This window comes from Manis javanica, chromosome 5 (genome assembly GCF_040802235.1).
Source record: "Manis javanica isolate MJ-LG chromosome 5, MJ_LKY, whole genome shotgun sequence".
NCBI lineage: Eukaryota > Metazoa > Chordata > Mammalia > Pholidota > Manidae > Manis > Manis javanica.
In genome coordinates, this window is record NC_133160.1 from 172,978,594 (window position 1) to 172,996,579 (window position 17,986).

General features: G+C 56.9%; 1 protein-coding gene across 23 annotated transcripts in view; it reads left to right on the top strand.

Annotated features, from left to right (window-relative positions):
• ABLIM2 (actin binding LIM protein family member 2) overlaps positions 1-17,428 on the top strand; it is a 142,208-nt gene extending 124,780 nt beyond the window's left edge. For 22 of the 23 annotated variants that reach the window (XR_012131893.1, XM_073238004.1, XM_073237999.1 and 19 more), the window contains 3 exons: positions 3,165-3,219; positions 4,607-4,726; positions 4,821-4,901. Coding sequence is in view for 22 of the 23 variants with exons in the window: in XM_073238004.1 (XP_073094105.1) it covers positions 3,165-3,219; positions 4,607-4,701 (150 nt within the window). In the remaining variant the exon portion in view is untranslated. Of the gene's footprint in view, positions 1-3,164; positions 3,220-4,606; positions 4,727-4,820; positions 4,902-15,598 lie in introns of those variants that run through there. The other variant, XM_073238021.1, reaches the window with a different exon arrangement.
• Positions 17,429-17,986: the final 558 nt, after the last annotated feature.

Sequence of the window (17,986 nt, forward strand, 5' to 3'; positions counted from 1 at the left end):
CTGATAACCAGCTTGCCACAGAGCCTGACTCAAGTAGATGCTCCCACCTCTCTATGGATTAAACAAGGTGTTGCTTTCCTGTGGATGAGGCAGTGGCAGTATTAATCCTTTGTTTGTCACCTGGTCTGTTAAGAGAATGACCACTGGCCACTGACAGAGCCTTGTGCTAGCCCCCTGGAAGGAGTCCCGTTGTGAAAACCCCTGATGCTATATGAACAGACTGAATTCTTCTACTAGAAGACAAAGAGTGTCAGATTATAAAGAGGAGACACTAGTTCATGATAACATGAGTTATAAAGCAGGTATAGCATTAATAAATTTAAAAGCACCAAACAACATGGCAATGCCAGAGACCATGATAAAATACAACAAATGTGGTCGGCAATTTGAATATGAGCCTTTTGAAACCAGATATATAGATCTAATGAAAATAAATAATGAAAAGTATACAAAGCAATTGAACAGTGCAAACAGCAAACTTAACTTAATAGGTATATGAGGAAAATGCGTATCTTTTGAATCAGGTTTTCACATGTCCATATTGCATTTGAAAGAATGTTTACATATGTGACTACAAAGAAAACCTTTAAAAATTAAAGAAGCCTGATATTTTCCAACAGTAATGCTGGAAAGAATGTGCATTAGCATCAGTCAGCCTGAGTTCAAATCCCTCCTCTGCCACCAACGGGGTCTGTGTCTTTGAGCAGGACACTTATATTTTCTGAGTCTCAGTTTCCTAGATTTTTAAAAATTATCCTTACCTCTTAAGGTTATTGTGAAGACAAATAACACTTGAAACATGAAATCTTCCCATGAGCTCTATAGCATGGCTCCCACATGGGTGATCATCACAACAGCAGCTTCCCACCCCTTCTTCCTGCCACATCCCTGGCCACTGAGTGAGGCAGCACGTTCCATTCCAATGTGATCTTAGCGAAAAAAGAACAATGGCCAGTGATGAATGGCCACAATTTCATTCCTACTATTAGCAATTCCAGTACAGTTTTTAAAAACTGAAACACATCAGTTAAAATGTTTACAGCTCTGTGTATTAGCTGTGTGATCTTAGGCAAGTTGCTTAACCTTGCTAAGCCTCATCCATAAAATGGTGATAATAATGCCCACCTTCTAGGGTTGCAGTGAAAACTGTAGAATGTGTCTGTAGAGTAGCTGGCATATAACACATAATAATGCCAAACAAATGGAAGAAGTAAATAATTGGTTGCTTTAGATTCTCTGGTGTCTCTGTTGAGACCTGCAGGGGGAACATCGGGGATGTGCCTGTTGGCACTGCCTTTGTGGGCATCCCCTGACCACTTAGCTTTCCTTTCCGCCCACTCACGGAGGCAGTAATCCGAGGCTCCCTTGCACCACAGAGGTCTTGAAGATCTCAGCCCTACTTGGCACCTAGAAGGCCAGGAGTGGACTGCTCTTTGCCTCCTCTGGACTGACCCAGAGCTCCCCCTCCCCACCTGGAAGATGCCCCACCCTCTCTCCTGGGAGTCTGCATTTTGTCTTGTCTGGCTGACCAGAGGAAGCTGGTTTCCCGCTTACCCAGGGTGGTGGTGGGGGCCTGGGAGTTTTGATGGCCTGTGATGCAGGACAGTCGACACTAGGGGGCAACATTTCTCCTTCACATACAGACCAGGTGGGCGATGGCCAGTGGATGGCAGGTTGGCCTTGGTTGGTACAGGAGGAGGCTCCCCGACCAGACGAGTGCCCCTGGGCACTCTGGCGCACTCAGGACATGTCCTGAGCAAGTGTCTCCACAAACTGCTGCTGAAAACCCCTAAGGCGAATTCTGTGAAGTGAGGGGTGAAGGCTGTGTGTGAAGCATTGGTGGGTGGCTGCGAAGACACTTGGCTCAGGGCTCCAGGCCTGGGACTAGGAGAGGCGAGGGGGGCACTTACCAAAAGGCTCAAAATCAAGATAGAGAACATTTTGGTGCAATGCTTTTAAAAATTCAAAGTAATGCAAAAAAAAAAAAAGTCCATGATGATCAAATACCAGAAGTTGAAAGAAAGATTGGCTCCGACCTTCCACCATGTGCTTACCCGAGTCATCCCCCAGTCCTGGCTCCTCTCCAGACCTCAGTTTCCCCTATTCAGGATGCAGGACTTTGGGCTCCATTATTTCTGAGGCCTTTCTCTGCCCCCATACTCTCCAGGACTACAACCAGCTCCTCACTTAACACCTGCGGCCATAAATCAGCGCTGAAAGCACTTTTCCCCATAACAAAACTAAGGGTGAAGGACGTGATCCCCCTTTGACTGCAGAGCTCTCTCCCTTGAAGTTTAATCCCTGGGCCCAGTGTTGGAAGTGCTTCCAGGAGCGCAGCACCTATGTGGGCCCCTGGGCCAGGCGCTGAGAATACAGGCGTGAATAAAGCGTTTCCCTCAAGGGGCCTGGCCCACTCTGGGCAGCGGAGGCACGGCTGCAACAAGGCCTGGTTCCTGGTGCCAACACCAGGTGCAGGAGTTGGAGGGTAGAGGTATGGGGCAGCTAACCCCTGCAGGGGCTCAGCACGGGCCTTTGGGACCCAGGCCCTCCCTAGAGGTTTGCAGGATGACTTTATTCTATTCAGGGAGGCAGAAGAGAAAGAGAATTCCAGACATTAATAGTTGTGATGCACTAACACAGTGGCGTTTGCTGTGAATGCTGTGAACAGGCGAGGGAGGCACCTGAGACAGGGTGGGGCTCAGATCCATGTCCACTCAGCATGTCGCCACCTGAAAGTCATCCTCGGGCACAGCCTCTCTGTATGGGGTGCTCATGACATGCTGGGCCCTGTGTCAGAAGCTGGACAGACCCTGGCCCACCCAAGCACCTGCCCGTGGGATGGCCTCACACCGCGCTTGGGTCCCATACCTAACAAGCTGCCTGCTGGGTCCGTGCCAGCCACAGGGCTGAGGGACCAGGCACCCAGGAGCCCATCTTAAAGGCGAGTAGGACGTTCCTGGACAGTCAGGGTCAGTGGAAACCTGGAAGGTGTCAGGTGCCCAGGGTGAAGTCCACGAGTCCCAGCAAGTGTGGGTACCCAGAACCAGGTGTCCTCGGAGGCCGGTGATGCTGAGCACGCCTCCCCACCCAGGCTGTGCAGGAGACACCTGACTGCCTGCCCCCCTGCAACCCGCCTCCTGCCGCCCTCTCTCTTTCTCTTCCAGAATGCCAATCTGGCCCCTTGTGGAGCAGACCTGGATGCCAGCTGGGGCACGCGAGGTACAAGGAGCAGGGACCCCCGTGGTCTCTGGCTGGGGCAGGGGTCATTAACACGTTCCCACAGTCTCACTCTGGCATCCCCCTGCTCCGGGGCCAGAAGGCGAAACGCTCTAAGCATCGTGGAGTGGGGGGTCTGGGGGTGCCCCTCTCCCCACCTTGTCTGTCAAGGACCAGCTCGCCGGAGGCTCCCCTTCTCCCTCCCTCCCTCCTACTTCTCCTGCTCCCCTACCCCTACCCCATAGGCTCCCTCTCTCCCATCCTTGAGCACAGCCAACCTGTCCTGACGTGTTCGTCGCTCCAGGTCGCTTGGGGAAGAGATCTGTGTTTTATCGCTGTCCCCTGCCAGGGCAGAAGCCACCCCTGAACACCCAGTGTTAAATTTCTGGCTATAATAAGGGAGGCAGCATCATGAGCAAGAAGCCCCTGGGATCCGAGCTGAATAGGTGGGGTCAGATCCTATGTCCCACCCTTGCTGACTGTGTGGCCTCTAGGCTCCAAAGCAGGAGGTTGCCCACTGGGAGGGTGGTACAGTGGAATGACCCTAGTCACATAGCAAGCGCTTGATCAGGGCTCTGCCAGCCCTGAGGCTGTGCCATGCCAGTCAGTGCTTGCTCACCACCCCATTCCCCTGAGTATGCCGGGGAGCCTGCTTCCTGGGCGGGTGCACACCGGATATAAGAGCATCAGGGTGTCGCCAAGTCCCCAGGCTCAGAGCGGTGATGTCCAGGATCCTGCACGGTCCGTAGGGACATTCAGGGACCAGCCCCCCATCCCTCAGGCCCCTCACAGCTCTCCCTCCCTGGACCAGCTCGCGGCTCCGAGACTCCGCTTTCTGTGGGTTCTGCATGGAAGTCCTCCTCTCCGTATGGTTCTGTTTTTTAACAAGACAATTTTAATCTGGAAGGAAAATCTTTTAAACGTTAACATGCAGAGCTCATTCATTTAAAAGGAAGAGCTAAAGAGTTAAGCCAATAAGACAGTAAGAGACGTGGGGTTAGACCCCAATGAAGGTGCCAATCTCCACAGCGCCCCCCAGAATGTCTGCCCGGGTGCCCACATCACAGGTGGGTAAACCAAGGCAGACAGCTTCCTCAGGGCAGCCAAGACCTCTAGCAGAGATAGAACCCCAGCCAAGGAATGTAGTGCTGCGTCCGGCTCCCAGTCTGGCCTCCAGCCTCCTGACCATGCGTCCTGCTCTTTCCCCCTGGAGCCCCCTAGAGCCCCTCCTGCGGCAGCCCCATTGCAGGCAGCAGAGGGGACAGGAGGGAAGCCCTGCCCACTGACAGCAGGGGTGCGGGAGGGGTGCACCCGGCTGGGATGGCTTCCACCTTTGGGACCGTTCTTGTGCTTTCTAAACAGCCACCCATGTCTCCGCTCTCTCTTACAGAATACAAGGTAAGAGGGCCACCCACTCCCGCGCTGACCTCCACGCCGTATGTACCTGCTCAGGTTGAAAGTTCCTTCTGTTGTGCTTCCCTATGAATGTGTGTGTCAGCTGCCAGTGCAAGTATGTACCTCTCCACGGATGGCCTGGGCTCGGCTCCTTCATGGCAGCACACGCTTGCTTCCCACGGTGAGCGTGTGGTCTCTTGTCCCAACAGATCTATCCTTATGATGCCCTCATTGTCACAAACCGAATTCGTGTGAAACTGCCCAAAGATGTGGACCGGACAAGGCTGGAGGTAAGAAGAGCTCTGGGGGCGGGGGATCCGTCTCAGCACCTGATCTGTGCATGTGCGTCTTTCACAGTGTCAGCCTCAGCTCTGCTGAGTGTCCCCGTGGGGGACAGCGCGGGGCCCAGTGTTGGGCTCAGAGGCAGGACTCGCCTTGTTTCCACCCGAGAGTGCGATGCTGTGCTTCAGCAAAGCGGCCGGGCTGCCGTGGCTCGGGGCAGGAGCGGCCTAAGTGAGGGTGTAAGTCTGTTCTTACACTAAGTCCCGATACTGAGAAAATCGTCACCATTCACAACCCCTTGTTTGACCACATTCTCACTGACACAGAACAATAACCTGATCTGTGCAAAGCAAGTGTGTGTTTGAAAGACCCAACAGGACGCCAGCACCAAGAAGGTATTTGGGTGTGTGTGCACTGGAAGACCTTCACTGTGCGCCTGCTGTCAGCCGAGGGCCCAGTGGCCGACATGCCATACTTAGTTCTTACAGTCACGACGAAGCACTCAGTGGCCAGTCAATGGCTCACCTCCTGAGCGCCATGGTGAATGCTTTACTGCCTTTCAGTGACTGTTTCCCTGGGCGAGGGTGTCGGAGGCTCCTGAAGGCCCAGGGCCCCCCTGCCCCATCCATGCCCCAGGAGCATCCCAGGCATAGTGAGTCCAGCTGGTGCCAGAGCCTGCCAGACTGCCTAGGGGGGCGGTGGCTCAGGTGGCTGCTGGGAAGGGAGCAGGCGAGGCACGGATGTAGCCAAGGGGCAGCAGCCATGACCTCGGGCTCAGGAGGGCTGCCAGGAGGAAGTGGGAACAGAGGCAGGGCAGATCTATCGAGAGCTGCTGTCCCAGATGGGACAGAAGGAGGCCCAGGCAGGTAGTGCCAGGGTGGGGGGTAGGGGTGGGAGGAAGCAGTGAGCTGGTCCTGAAGAGGGACAGGACTCTCGCCAGCCGGGAAGGGGGAGCATGGAAGGGTCTCCCAGGCCAAGGGACTTCTGAGTAAGGGCCTCAAGGGGAGACCCGAGCACGAGCTCTGGGGGCTGACTGGACCGTGCCGCTCCCCGGCCTCAGCTCCATACTGCCCTGCAGGTGGACGCTTGGCGTCTCTGTGCAGCGCAGCTCCTCCTCTGAGCTGCCCCAGATCCATTCAGCTCAGGTGGTCTCAGCTGCCCGCAAAGGGCCTCCGAGCCCAGTGGCACAAGGCCTCTGCTTGGGAGGCTGGCAGTTGAGTTGGGCATTGAGACCTCACCCCGCAGAAGAGGAACGACCGCAGGAAGTCCTGACCAGTCAGGATGCGTGCGGGCCGTGTGGCAGGAGCAGCAGGTGCTGGCCGGGAAGCCGGTGTGTGAGCCCAGGGGAACGGAAGCAGTCTGAGGCCGTGGGCCACAGAGCAGGCCCAGAACCAAGCAGGGCTGCCTCACGCTTTGGGGCGCCTGCCCCAAGGTCCGGGAGACAGGTCCTGGGCAGCCTCGCATGTGACAGTCCCCACTCTCGCAGGGCACGCTCTCCTGGGCTCCTGCCAAAGTCGAATCCTGTGAGTTAGGTAGTCATGTCCCCAGCGGCCATGTGGCAGCTGTACCACAGGGCACTTCCAGTGGCCCTGCGCAGAGGGCCCCTTTTGCATCTTCTGCCCTGAAGGGTGCAGGCCCTGTGGGCGGGAGCTCAGAACAAGACGCTGGGGCTCCTGGCGCAGTGGCGGCCCGGGGCGGGGAGCCCGTTGGGACCTGCTGCTTCCCTCTTGGGGCCGGGGTGCCCTGTGAATGACTCCCTCGCTTTTTGCCACAATACGGAATGAAATGTGCAAAAATGAAGTGTTAAGACATGTAAATATTTCCTTCTAAAAAAGCTCTCTAATGACTGGTGATGGGCTTCGTCACGGAGTCTCCCGCCCAGGGCGGTGTCTCCCGTGACCGTTCTCTTCCTCCATCTCAGTGACGCCGGGGGGCAAATGAAAGTGTCAGCGCTCGTGGGGCACATCCCACATTCTCTGGGGCTGGAGCTGGGATGTGAGCCAGGGGTGGTTTAGGAGGGGCATGGCCCAGCAGGAGAGGAAGGGCCCCTGAGGTTTTTATTTCAGGGGAGAGTGCTTTATTTTTAATATGAAAACAATTCATAACTCTTGCAAAACTCCAGAAAAACATGAAGAGCATAAACATCACACGGAATTCCCCCACGGAGCTAACAGAAGTAAGCACTAAGTGGGGTGCATGCTTCTGGAAATCTGATTTTGCACAAATACCCAGAGATAAATGAATCCTGTTTTGAGTAAGTAGGCGTACGGGGTTTATGCTGTTTGACATCTGCTTTTTTCTTTTAAATCTAATGTGAACATTTTCCATGACAGTTAATGTGGATCTGCCTGTCCTTTTAAATGGCTGTATGGTAGTCCCGTGTCCTTGTTCCACACCTGGGAGGGTCCAGAAGGCCAGGCCAGGGAGGGGCAGACACTGTGTGCCTCATGCCCTGTGGCTAGAGCTCAGTCCCATTACAAAGCCCCACGCGAGGCAGGCTGGTCTGCTGTGAGCTGACAAGAGGACAGGGTGGGTTTGAGCGGATGTTCGGTGGTGCCTGTCATGGCTCCATAGGGCCAGGGCCTGGGAGGACTGCTCTGTCGGATGCTCAAGGCCTGTCATCCATCCTGATTGCCAAGGTCTTACCTGAGTCTTTCGTTCATTTGTATATGTGCCGGGCACCGAGCTGGGTCCTGGGGATGCATCATGAGCAAAAACCAGCATGAACTCTGCCCTCCCAGGCTCAGCCTGATGGAGACAGACATCATCAGCTGGCAACCAAATGAACGTGTATAATTTTACACTAAGAGGAGAGCTCTCAAGGGAGGAATGTGGGTCTGTGAGCATTTAAAAATGGGTAAAAATTAATTGGGTGCTGTGCGTGCGTGTGTGTGCATGCACATGTGTGTATGTGTGACGGATACATGTAAGGTGAGGGATGGCAGGTAGGAAGAGAAACCCAGGAAAAGCAAACTGCAGAGCTGGGTGTGAATCCGTCTCTGTGATGTCTGGCCATGTGATGTGGGCAAGTTTCTCAGCCACTCTGCGCCTGAGTCCTCAGCTGTCAAATGGCATTGCCCTGTCCGTCTTGCTGGGTGGTTGAGCATTTATTTAGCTGTTCAGTAGCCACTGAGCCCCTCCAGTGAGCGAGCCCCAGGCAGGCACAGTGTTTGTGTGCAATTCCATTATTTCATCCACCTCCTTAACTGCTCTGGGAGAGCCATGTGGGCGTCTGCGGACTAGAGAAAGCTTCCTCAGGGCCAGGGGCTATGGAGTGGCCACACCCAGTGGCCAGGGACTTGGAGAGAGCTGGTGTGGGCACAGGCAGCGTCAGCCACGAGGCTGAGCCACAGGGTCACGGAGATCTCTTCATGATGCCAGTACTGGGCTAAGTAGGACGTCTGAGGATTTATCAGGTCTGGTTTATTGAACTAGTATGTACCCTGCCTGACTGTGTGCAAGCCTCTCCAAGCACTGGATGTGTCAGCACACGTGGTTTGCACAGGGCACTGGGATTGTAGCAGAGGAGGCCTCGGAGGCAGGGAAGCCAGGGGACAGTCCCAGGCCTGCGGCCTGTGAGACATTGCTGAGCCGCTGTTCTATGCTGTCTTCCCAGGCTAATCACAGTCTGTAAAGGGAATCTCTAGCCCCTCTTCCGTCCCCAGCTTCCCCATGTACGCACGGGGAAATTCCACTCCTTAGGCTAGAGAGTGTATCAGCCGGGGTCTTCTGGAGAAACACAACCAATAGGAGATAAATAGGGAAGCAGGTAGACAGACATAGATGTATATTAAGAGGTTTATTTTAAGGAACTGGCTCACATAACTGGGGGGGTTGGTAAGTCTGAAATCCGTGGGGCAGGCCGGCAGGCTGGAGACCCAGGCAGGAGCCGACTCCTTGAGGCAGGCCTTCCTCTCTGGAAACCTCAGCGTTTGCTCCTAAGCCCTCCAATGTACTGAGCCTCCAAGCCCCCACTATTGAGGTAATCTTTCCTTAAAGTTAAGAATTGTAGATGTGAGCCGCCTTCACGGCAGCTCCTGGACTAGTGGTTGGCCAAATGGCCTGGCTCGGCTGAACTGCCCGTGCACAGCAAAGGCAGAGAGGAGCTTCTTGTTCCCCTGAGGCCTGGTGACAGTGTGTGGGCTCACCCAGAGGACCCCCTCGGTTCAGCACCCTGCGAGTTCCCGGGTGCTCTGCGTGCTCAGGGGGGCAGGGCTGACTGGGAGTGGGGTGCGGCAGTGGTTTCTCCTAGCAGACTGTGGTTCCCAGACCCTGCGGCTAAACGCACGCCTGAGTTTGCCCAAGCAGTAAGTGTCCACGTCGGAATGTGCCTGAACAATGAGGACCCTGAAGATAAAGAATCATCTTTGCTTAAGCTCACCCAGCCGGTGCAAGTTCCCAGCCACGTGCCCGGCTCTGAGAGACAGTCTGCTCCAGAACCCAGGACCCTAGGGTCTTGGGCAGAGGCACAGAGGACAAACGTGAGCAGTCCTTGGAGGCCAGGCCACATGGCAGGGATTGCAGGGGTGGACGATGGGCAGGAAATCGAGAGCAGGGCTGGCAGGTGGGATCAGCACAGTTGGAGGGGGATGAGGCTGGGAGGTAGCACAGATTTAGATTTGGGGATGCACACAGACAACATGGATTATCCCGATGGGAGGGTGGGAGTCCTGGGTGAGCAAACAGGCTGGCATCCACCCTCATGGAGCTGAGAGTCACACAGGTTGGTGGTGACAAGCTCAGCAGGGCGCTACTTAGCTAGGGCAATCCAGGAGGGGCCCCTGGAGGAGGGGACATTCGAGCTGAGACCTGTAGGGTGAAGAGGAGCCACTGTGTGAGTGGAGAAAAGAGCATTGCAGTCCCCGGGGTGGCAAAGACCCTGGAAGGTTCCGGAACACCACCCCCTCCTCCCATGGAGCCTAGTGAGGGTAGGAGAGATGGACAGGCGTGCAGTGACCTGAACACGGGGATCCAGCCGCCTGACACCATGTCACTTGGCCTCATGGGCCCTGTCCCCTCCCCACCCCGCAGGCTTCAGGACAGGCTGAGTGGCTGCATGGAGAGCTCTGCCAGCACTCTGCCAACGGCAGTGGCTGTTGTCATTCTGGCGATGCTGCCATGACAGTGATGCCAGGGTCCTGCTGCTAAGTGGGCCTCACCTCTGCAGGGGGGTCGGCCCCCCACAGGCTGAAGTGGTGTGCGTGCAGAGCCAGGCCACAGAACCCCGTCCTCGGGAGGAAAGTGGCCCATCGCTGACCCAGGAGTCACGGGCTTAGCAAGTCTGGGGCCCAAGCCCCACCAGTTAGCCCCCACTGGGGCAGCGGGCCTGGCAGTGGTGGGCGGGCCGGGCAGATGAAGAGGGTGGGCATCTGAGGATCCCCCCGAACTTGCTGAGGTGAGGGCCCTCGGGGAGGCCGCTGGGGCAGGCCTCCGTGTGGGGGTGCCGGGCCAGGGTGGGGCGGCCCTGCTGAGTGGAGGTGGCAGGGGCCCTGCGAGGGCTCTCTGGCCCCCCAGCCTGGCTCCCGGGCCCAGCCCCATGGCTTTCCAGACGTGGGGCCTCAGCCGAGGCACATGACCTCCTCAAGCCTGGGTTTCTCAGGCTGTAAAATGGGAAGGAGGCTCTCAGGGCAGGACAGGGTGGCAGATGAGGTAAAGCCCCTCGAACCAGTAGCTGTCCCGGTCAGCGTAGAAGAGCAGTGGGGTTTGGGTTCCTAAGCAGGGTCCCCACATGGGCCTTGGGGTGTCCGTGGGGCTTCCGGACCCTGGAGGCCAGGTGTATGCAAGTGTATGTTTCTACCGAGGTGGGGTCACTCCAACTATGTCTCCAAGGGCTGGGGTTTCTGCCACCAGAAGCTTGGATGGCCGGGCCTCAGGACCGAGAGGTGGGGGTCTTCCTCCAGGGCACCTGCCCACCTGAAGGCCCAGGTGGCACACAGCAGGCTGCGGCCCTTCGGAGGAGTCCTTGACCTCCAGCCAGCATGTGCCGCTGCCCACGGCTCAGTCTGCAGCCTCTGCAGAGAGGAGCTAACTGCACAAGCACCGGGCGCCTTGCACGCTCACCGCCCTCCTCTCCCTATGGAGCGAAGCTAGCATGCTGCCCAGCCCTGCGCGGGCACCTCTTGGCTGTCGGCTACTGATCCTTTTACGAGTTTTTGCTGTAAGCTGGAGGTTAGTCACTGCTGAGCTGTGTCTTTGGGTGACCTTTGCTTTGACCCAGGTGACAAAGTCAGAGATTCATTCCTCTCAGAAACGACCTTAAGGCTGTAAGATGCTGGCGGAAATCCCGTTAATGCTTTACAATAAAAGGCATCACAGGGTGTTGGCCAAGCCTTCCCAGGCCTCCCAGGTCCCAGAAGCTCAAACGGAATGAATTGCTTTCTGATGTGGCTCCCCACCAGCTAGACTCTAAAGGGTGGGGGTGGTCTGGGTGGGTCTGTGCCCCAGCGGCTGGAGCCCCACAGGAAGTACAGGAGGGCCTGGGAGCAGGCATGGAGGCCAGCCCTCCACATCGCTTCTCCCCAGAAATCCTGCAGCCCACCCACGTCCCCTCTAGCACCCCTGTTGGCTCCTGTGCACAGGTCCAGTGGGTCCCCATCCCTGCCCTGCGGGCTCGTTGAGGGAACCCCTATAATACAGCTTGCTTAGAGTTCACTGGCAGCTGGACCTGCTCCTGTGTTAAGCCCAGACATTACTGAAGACCAAATTATGTAAACTTACACTGAAAAAAGTTATATTTAAAGCAAAGATAATAAATATGGAAAACTCACCCTTCCCAACTCCCTTCTACCTGTTACTACAATCTGTTCTCAAGGCCATAAACATCTGCTGTATCCTTATGGGAGAACCAGCCTCCCGGTGCGCTCCGGGGCACCTCTTCCCAGCTCTGCACCCAAGGACATCTTGCTGGCAGCTTGTGAGAATTTACACCATGGAAAGGAGCCTTGAGGGCTCCGGGAGTCTGGGGAGAGGGGCGCAGTCAGGAGGGGCTTCCTGGAGGAGCTAAGACCCAATCCCAGGTCTGAGGAGTGGGTAGGTCTTAACCTTGGTGGACGAGGAGGGGCCGGCTCTCCAGCACAGGAAGAACAGGGGAAGTCACAGGCATGCTTAGTCCTGTTCCATAGACACAGAAACTGAGGTCATGTCACTCGGCTCAGCTGGGCAGGGAGGAGGCAGGGCCGCAACCCCTATGTCTGAGCAGACAGAGGTCTTTGTACGGCGCTGCCCTGGAGCTTCCATGCAGCAGACCCACATTGAAGCATGTGGGGCCCCTGCCGGGCCTCACCAAGGGCCTCCTCCCAGGGCTCTCCTTGGGGGACCGGTGTGCCCCAGGAGTGAGGCTGTCCCGGAATGAGGCCAGCCCACCTCCCGCGAAGGCCCCACGCCCGGGGCTTCCTTCCTGCGCTTCAGGAAGTTCAGCTGTGTCTGGCCTTGGAAGGTATCTGCGGGTGGGGCCGCCCCTCCTCCTGGCGAGCCTTCAAGGAACAGGGGCCACTGTGTCCCGCCCCATCCCACCCGCTATGGCAAGCACGCAGGGAGCAAAAAGAACTTTTGCATGGGGCAGGGGGTAAGGGGGTCGGGGTGCATTCCTGTGTGCAGCAGGAACACAGGACCAGGGGGCATCAGGAGGGTCCCAGGGGCTGGCCTCTGGCCCTCCCTACCCAAACCTAAGCAGGGCTCTGTAGACCCCACACAAAGCAGAAAAGGAGAGGGCTAGCCTTGAATCAAGCTGCAGGTCCGGCCCTGTTGCCTTCCCAGGACGGTCAGCACCTTGCTGGGTCTGGCTGTGCTCAGACACTGGACACTGACGGCCTGTCTGCAGGCTCCAGACCAGCTCCTCCACCCCTCCCGGTGCCCCTCCACGTTTCCCATGTAGGAGTCCCTGTGCTTGGGCGTGCCCATGGCCCTTGGCCCTGGATTTCCATGCAGCTTTTCAGTCTCAACTGCCAGTGCACCTTGGTCCTGAGGGTGGAGTATCTGCCGCACGGGACTGCAGAGCCAGGGCCATGCCGGCCCTGGAGAGCCCCACAGCCCTGCAGTCCCTTCCTGGCACAAAGGGGAGCCTGGAGGCAGCTGCCTAGCTGCCATTGTCCCCTGGCATCCCTGGGGGGCCCCCAGGCACCTACTCTCCTTCCCAGCTTGCAGTGCATGGTGGTTATTGTCCCCTCCCCAGTCTCCTGCCTTTTTTGAATGGCCAAACCTGGAGGCCCTTTAACACCTGACCCCAGGCTGGGAGTGCTGGAGCGCCTGGGGCCTGATCTGTCTCGCTGGGGGGGGGGTCCCTCTCAGGGGAGGGGGCCCTCCCACTCTCTGCCACCTCCTGTGGGCGCCTTTCCCCAGCCCTCCCCCTGCCCGGCCGTGAGGGAGCCCGCACACTGGTTTCTGCTCCTGCTCCGCCCCGGCACACCTGCTCACCACTCCACCCACCCCAGGGACCCTGCACCTCTGGCCCGTCCTGGCTCACGACCAGTTTAAGTTGAATGACAGAAGCAATCCTCCTCCTAGCTCCCCCTCTCAGAGCCTTGGCCCATCCGCAGTAACTGGGGAGACGGGTTCAGTTCCTGAAGGGGGGCTGTTGTCTGATGGTCAGTCTGAAGCTCTGTGGGCTGGGCTGTGGATGCCTGAGCGCACCAGGAAGCCCAGGGCAGCGTCCCGTAGGTGAACCGTCCATTACCGGCAGGACCAGGATCCTCTTCCTGTTTGCACGGTCAGGACGGCAGCAGGCAGCTGATGGCCTCTTCCTGGCAGAGACTAGCTTGGGGTGTGCGTGTCCGTGTGTGCTGAGGACTCCAGGCCCCGATTCGATTAGCAGGGCCTTCAGTGACTCAGCAAGAGACTCAGGGGTCTCGGGGGTTCCCTCCTCCAGATCATGCCAGTCACTGGGCTCCAGAACCCCATGATGCCACCCAGATCTGGTGATTTTTGTGAAAGACACAAATGGTAGTGATTGCTGTGTGTACTTTCCACAGTTTACCGAATGTCTTCATTTTCTCCCTTGATCATCACAAACCTGTATTTGAGTAGTTTTGTTTTGAAGTCAAGGAAACCACAGGTTTTTTTTTTTGCAAGAATCTTTTCTGTGTTGGAAAATTCACATAAAATAGAATTCACAATTTTAACCATTTAAAAGTATACAATTCAGTGGCATTTAGGACATTCACGATGTAGGGCAACCACCTACTTGGTCTAGTTCCAGAGCATTCTCACCTCCCCAGAGGAGACCCCAAACCCACTGGCAGTCACTTCCCACCCCTGGTGACACCATCTGTGTTAGTCCCTATGGATTGACCTGATCTGGATGTTTCCTGTAAACGGTGTCACATAGCATGTGGCCTTCTGTGGCTGGCATCTTCCACTCTGCATCATGTTTCCAGGGCTTACCTGCACTGTAGAAAACATCAGAATTTCACCACTTTTTGTGGCTGAATGACATTCTATTGCATGGACCCACCACAATTTGCGGATCCGCTGATCCTCTGATGGACGGGCGGGTTGTTTCTGCGTTGGTGCCGTTGTGAATAACGCTGCTGTGAGTGTGGCAGAGCGAGTATCTGTTTGAGTCCCTGTTTTCGGTTCTCTCCGTTCTGCCTGGGCTGGGATTTCTGGGGCATGAGGTTGCCCTGAACTTATGGAGGCAGTGCCCAGCTAGTTTCCACACAGCTGCACAGAGGCCACACCTTGTAAGTAGGGGGCAGACAGGAGATTTGAACCAGGTCCTCCGACCCCTCGTGCCACAGACCCACCTCCTTTCCCTCCTCTCCTCGGCGCCCCCCAGGCCAAGCAGAGGAGAGCAGCTGCCCGGCAGCGGGGGAAGGCCGCACCCTCCCTGAGAAGGCTTGGTGGGCACGGGTGCTGGTGCCTGTTCCAGCCCCATCTTGAAGGACTAGAGGAGGGTCCGTGGAGGCGGCTCCAGCCCAGAGCCTAGTTACTGTGGTCAGCACCTGCTGCCCTCCCATGGCAGGCCCGGCCCTGAGTGCTGACCGGCCCTGGCGTGGTCATCCCCACGACTCCAGCCAGCAGACACTAGAAAGATCCCATCATACAGGTGAGGAGGCTGAGGCCCCGGCATCCCAGAGGCCCTGACATCTGTGCCTGCGGCCTCCCACTGTGCAGCCTCTGCACTGTGTCCCAGGAGAGGAGAGGGGCTTGGAGAGACTAACTCATGACCACACGGCAGACGCTGGGCAAGAGGAAAGGTGTGAACTCAGGCCTGGGCCCTGCCTGCCTTCTCTGCTCACTTTCCACCCCTCCACTTCCTCATCTGTGAAATGGGGCATCATAAACCATCCTGCTTGTAAATGGTGGCCGTGGATTTAAATGAAGCAATAGATGTGAATATGTGCAAATCTGCTGAAACCTCAGATGCTCCTAGGCAGGCAGAAGTCCCAGTCCTGGGCAGTTAGTGAGCTGAGCCTGCAGTGGAAGATGCCTGTGTAGTGTCAGGAGGCAGGGCTCTGCCCCAGCCCGGCTGCTGGTCGTTGCGGGTCCCAGAGGGTCTCTTCTGGGCTTAGTTAGGTCGGGTGCAAAGTGGGAGTGAGGGGGATGCGGAGGGCATCTGGGGAACCGGAGGGCCTGGCGTGCTGCAGGAGGCCATCGCATCCCGGCGGTGACCCTGCCCCGGGCCACGTGGAGGGCCGACCTGGAGGCGCTGCAGCCATGCTGCGAGGTTGCCATCTGCGCCCCCTCTGCTGTTTCCTTCCGTTTCTAGAGACACCTGTCGCCTGCGGAGTTCCAGGAAGTGTTTGGGATGAGCACGGAAGAGTTCGACCGCCTTGCGCTCTGGAAGAGGAATGACCTCAAGAAGAAAGCTCTGTTGTTTTGATGGCTGCCGTGTGCCTGACCCCATGTGCAACCGCAGCAAACTGTGGACACCTGGTGGGAACCGTGCCCGCCCCTCCTGTTGCACCTGGCTCTGGCTCCTCTGCGGCCACAGGGTGGGCAGTGGGCGCCTGGGGAGGGCTGGGCCGGGGCGGGAGGTGGTCCCGCGGCAGGTGCGGTCTCTGCCAGCAGCACTCCTGCCCGTAGCTGGGGCCCCGACGGCCTTGTGCTGCACTGCTCCCTTCCTGCTGTGGCTTGGCGTCAGTGAGATGCTGCAGAGTAGCTGTCCCAGGAGACTGAGGAACATTTACGTACCCCCAGCCCATCTTCCAGGCTCTGTTCAGTGCCCTGGTCCCCGCACTAGGTCCTTGGGGCACAGAGGTGACCAGGACTTGAGATTTGAGGTGGCTTGTCAATGACAAATGCTGACACAATCATGGGTGGATGGGCACATGGGTCCCAGTGTCCCTTCCCCACCCACCCACTGGCCCTGGGTGGCATAGCATTGCACACAGCACATGCCTGCACACCAGGGCAGGGAGGGTGCTGTGGAGCCGTCAGGGCTGCACCAAGTGTGGGGGGCACGACTTTTGCAGCCATCGGTGACGAGTCTGTTCTTAGGGACGAATGTCCACCTGACAGGGCACCTTCCTCAGGGCCCTCCATGCGCTGCATTTTCTTCCAAATCATCCCTTAGATGCCTAGATGATATCTTTAAAATAACACAGAAATTTTTATTTTATTAAAAAGCATAGCCTACTTAAACATAAGATGACATATATGAAGAGCTTACTTTTACAGTCTCGCTGAAGGGAGCGCCTCCAGCCTTACTGCCCACTGTCCGCGTCTGTGCGGTCTGGGTTCCCGGTGTGTTCCTGATACAGAGGATTCCTCGTTTGCTTTTGCTCTTTTTCTTTTTTACCTGTCACACAGGTATGTTTAAAAGCAGACCCCCTACCTGACGCTGTTTGCAAGTATGCGTGAAGTAGAGCCACTACCATCTTCCTCACTGTTACTTCCCAAGTCTCAGAGAGAAAATACCGTCCTCTGACGGTTGGGGCCCCGGAATAAAGGATCCCCACGCACCCAGCCTGATGCCTGACGTAGCTTTGGTGTGCCCTTTGTGGCGTAGCTGGGGGCGCCGCCTTTCCCACACCAAAACACAAACGTGCCCAGGAGCCATGTCCATGCATGGTCCTGAGATGGACACCCAGACACTCGCAGAGAGAAGAAGAGGAGACACCACCCTCTTCTGATCTGCGAAGCTAGCAGAGTGTCCCACCGCAGAAGGCTGGCTGGTCCCTGCCGAGGGGCAGCTGTGTCTATTATCAGGCGTGGGTTAAAGTCTGATGCGGGTCACAGAATGTTTGTAAAATGCGCTGAGGCAGATGAAACACTGCAAAGGTGTCACCGCTGTTTGTTTCCCAGCCTTCCCTGGGGCTGCATCCCTTTGTCTGTCCTGGGTGTTCCCACCTGTGAGTAGATGTTACTCAGTTTCCTTCCAGCCCCATAACATGCCAAGTCCCAGTGCACACCCAGCTTCTCAGCAGCCCAGCTTGGCCAGGGAAGGGGAATTTTTAGCACCTAATATGCTTCCTTCCTTTTAGCAATCTGAGCCTGAGCAACTGGAAACCCCCATTTTCTCATTAGCGCAATGTCGTGTCAGATCCCAGGGAAGCCTGGAAAAATAAAGGATGATGTATTATCACTTGTGAAAGTACGAAGCCACTTCTTATAAACGTGTGTCATTTCTGCAGATAGCACCTGGGGAGAGCGTCCCCCAAAAGTGACAGCGCCAGATGTGTGCCCAGAGCAGGGGCGATGCTGGTGGGGCAGGCCCCATGCTGGCATGTGGAGCGTGGACACCCTCTCAGAGGCAGCCCTGCTTGCTTGGAAGCACAGCTCAGCCAGGCCCCGGTGCCAACGGCAGGGAGGGAGGTGTGAGGGCAGGAGCCGCGGTCAGGTTGGGGACACCAGCCAGCAGAGAGACAGTGACAGTGAGACAGACCACTGCCTTTGGAGAGGGCCCGAAGCAGGGTCCCAAAATGAACCCTAGAGGGCAGGGCAGGCCCAAACCAAGTGTTGGCAGATGAGGACGTGTCCCCAGGGCCAGGGGAGGAAGAAGCTAGGGGAGGGAAGGGCATTCTGTCTGCGGGAACAGCAGGAGCAAACCCTCCGAGGGGGCGCAGCTCGAAAGCCAGTAGCTGGGCATGGCTGAAGCACGCGGCTGAGGGAGGAGCGTGCCCGCTGGGCTCTCCCGTGGGAGGCTCCCCTGCCC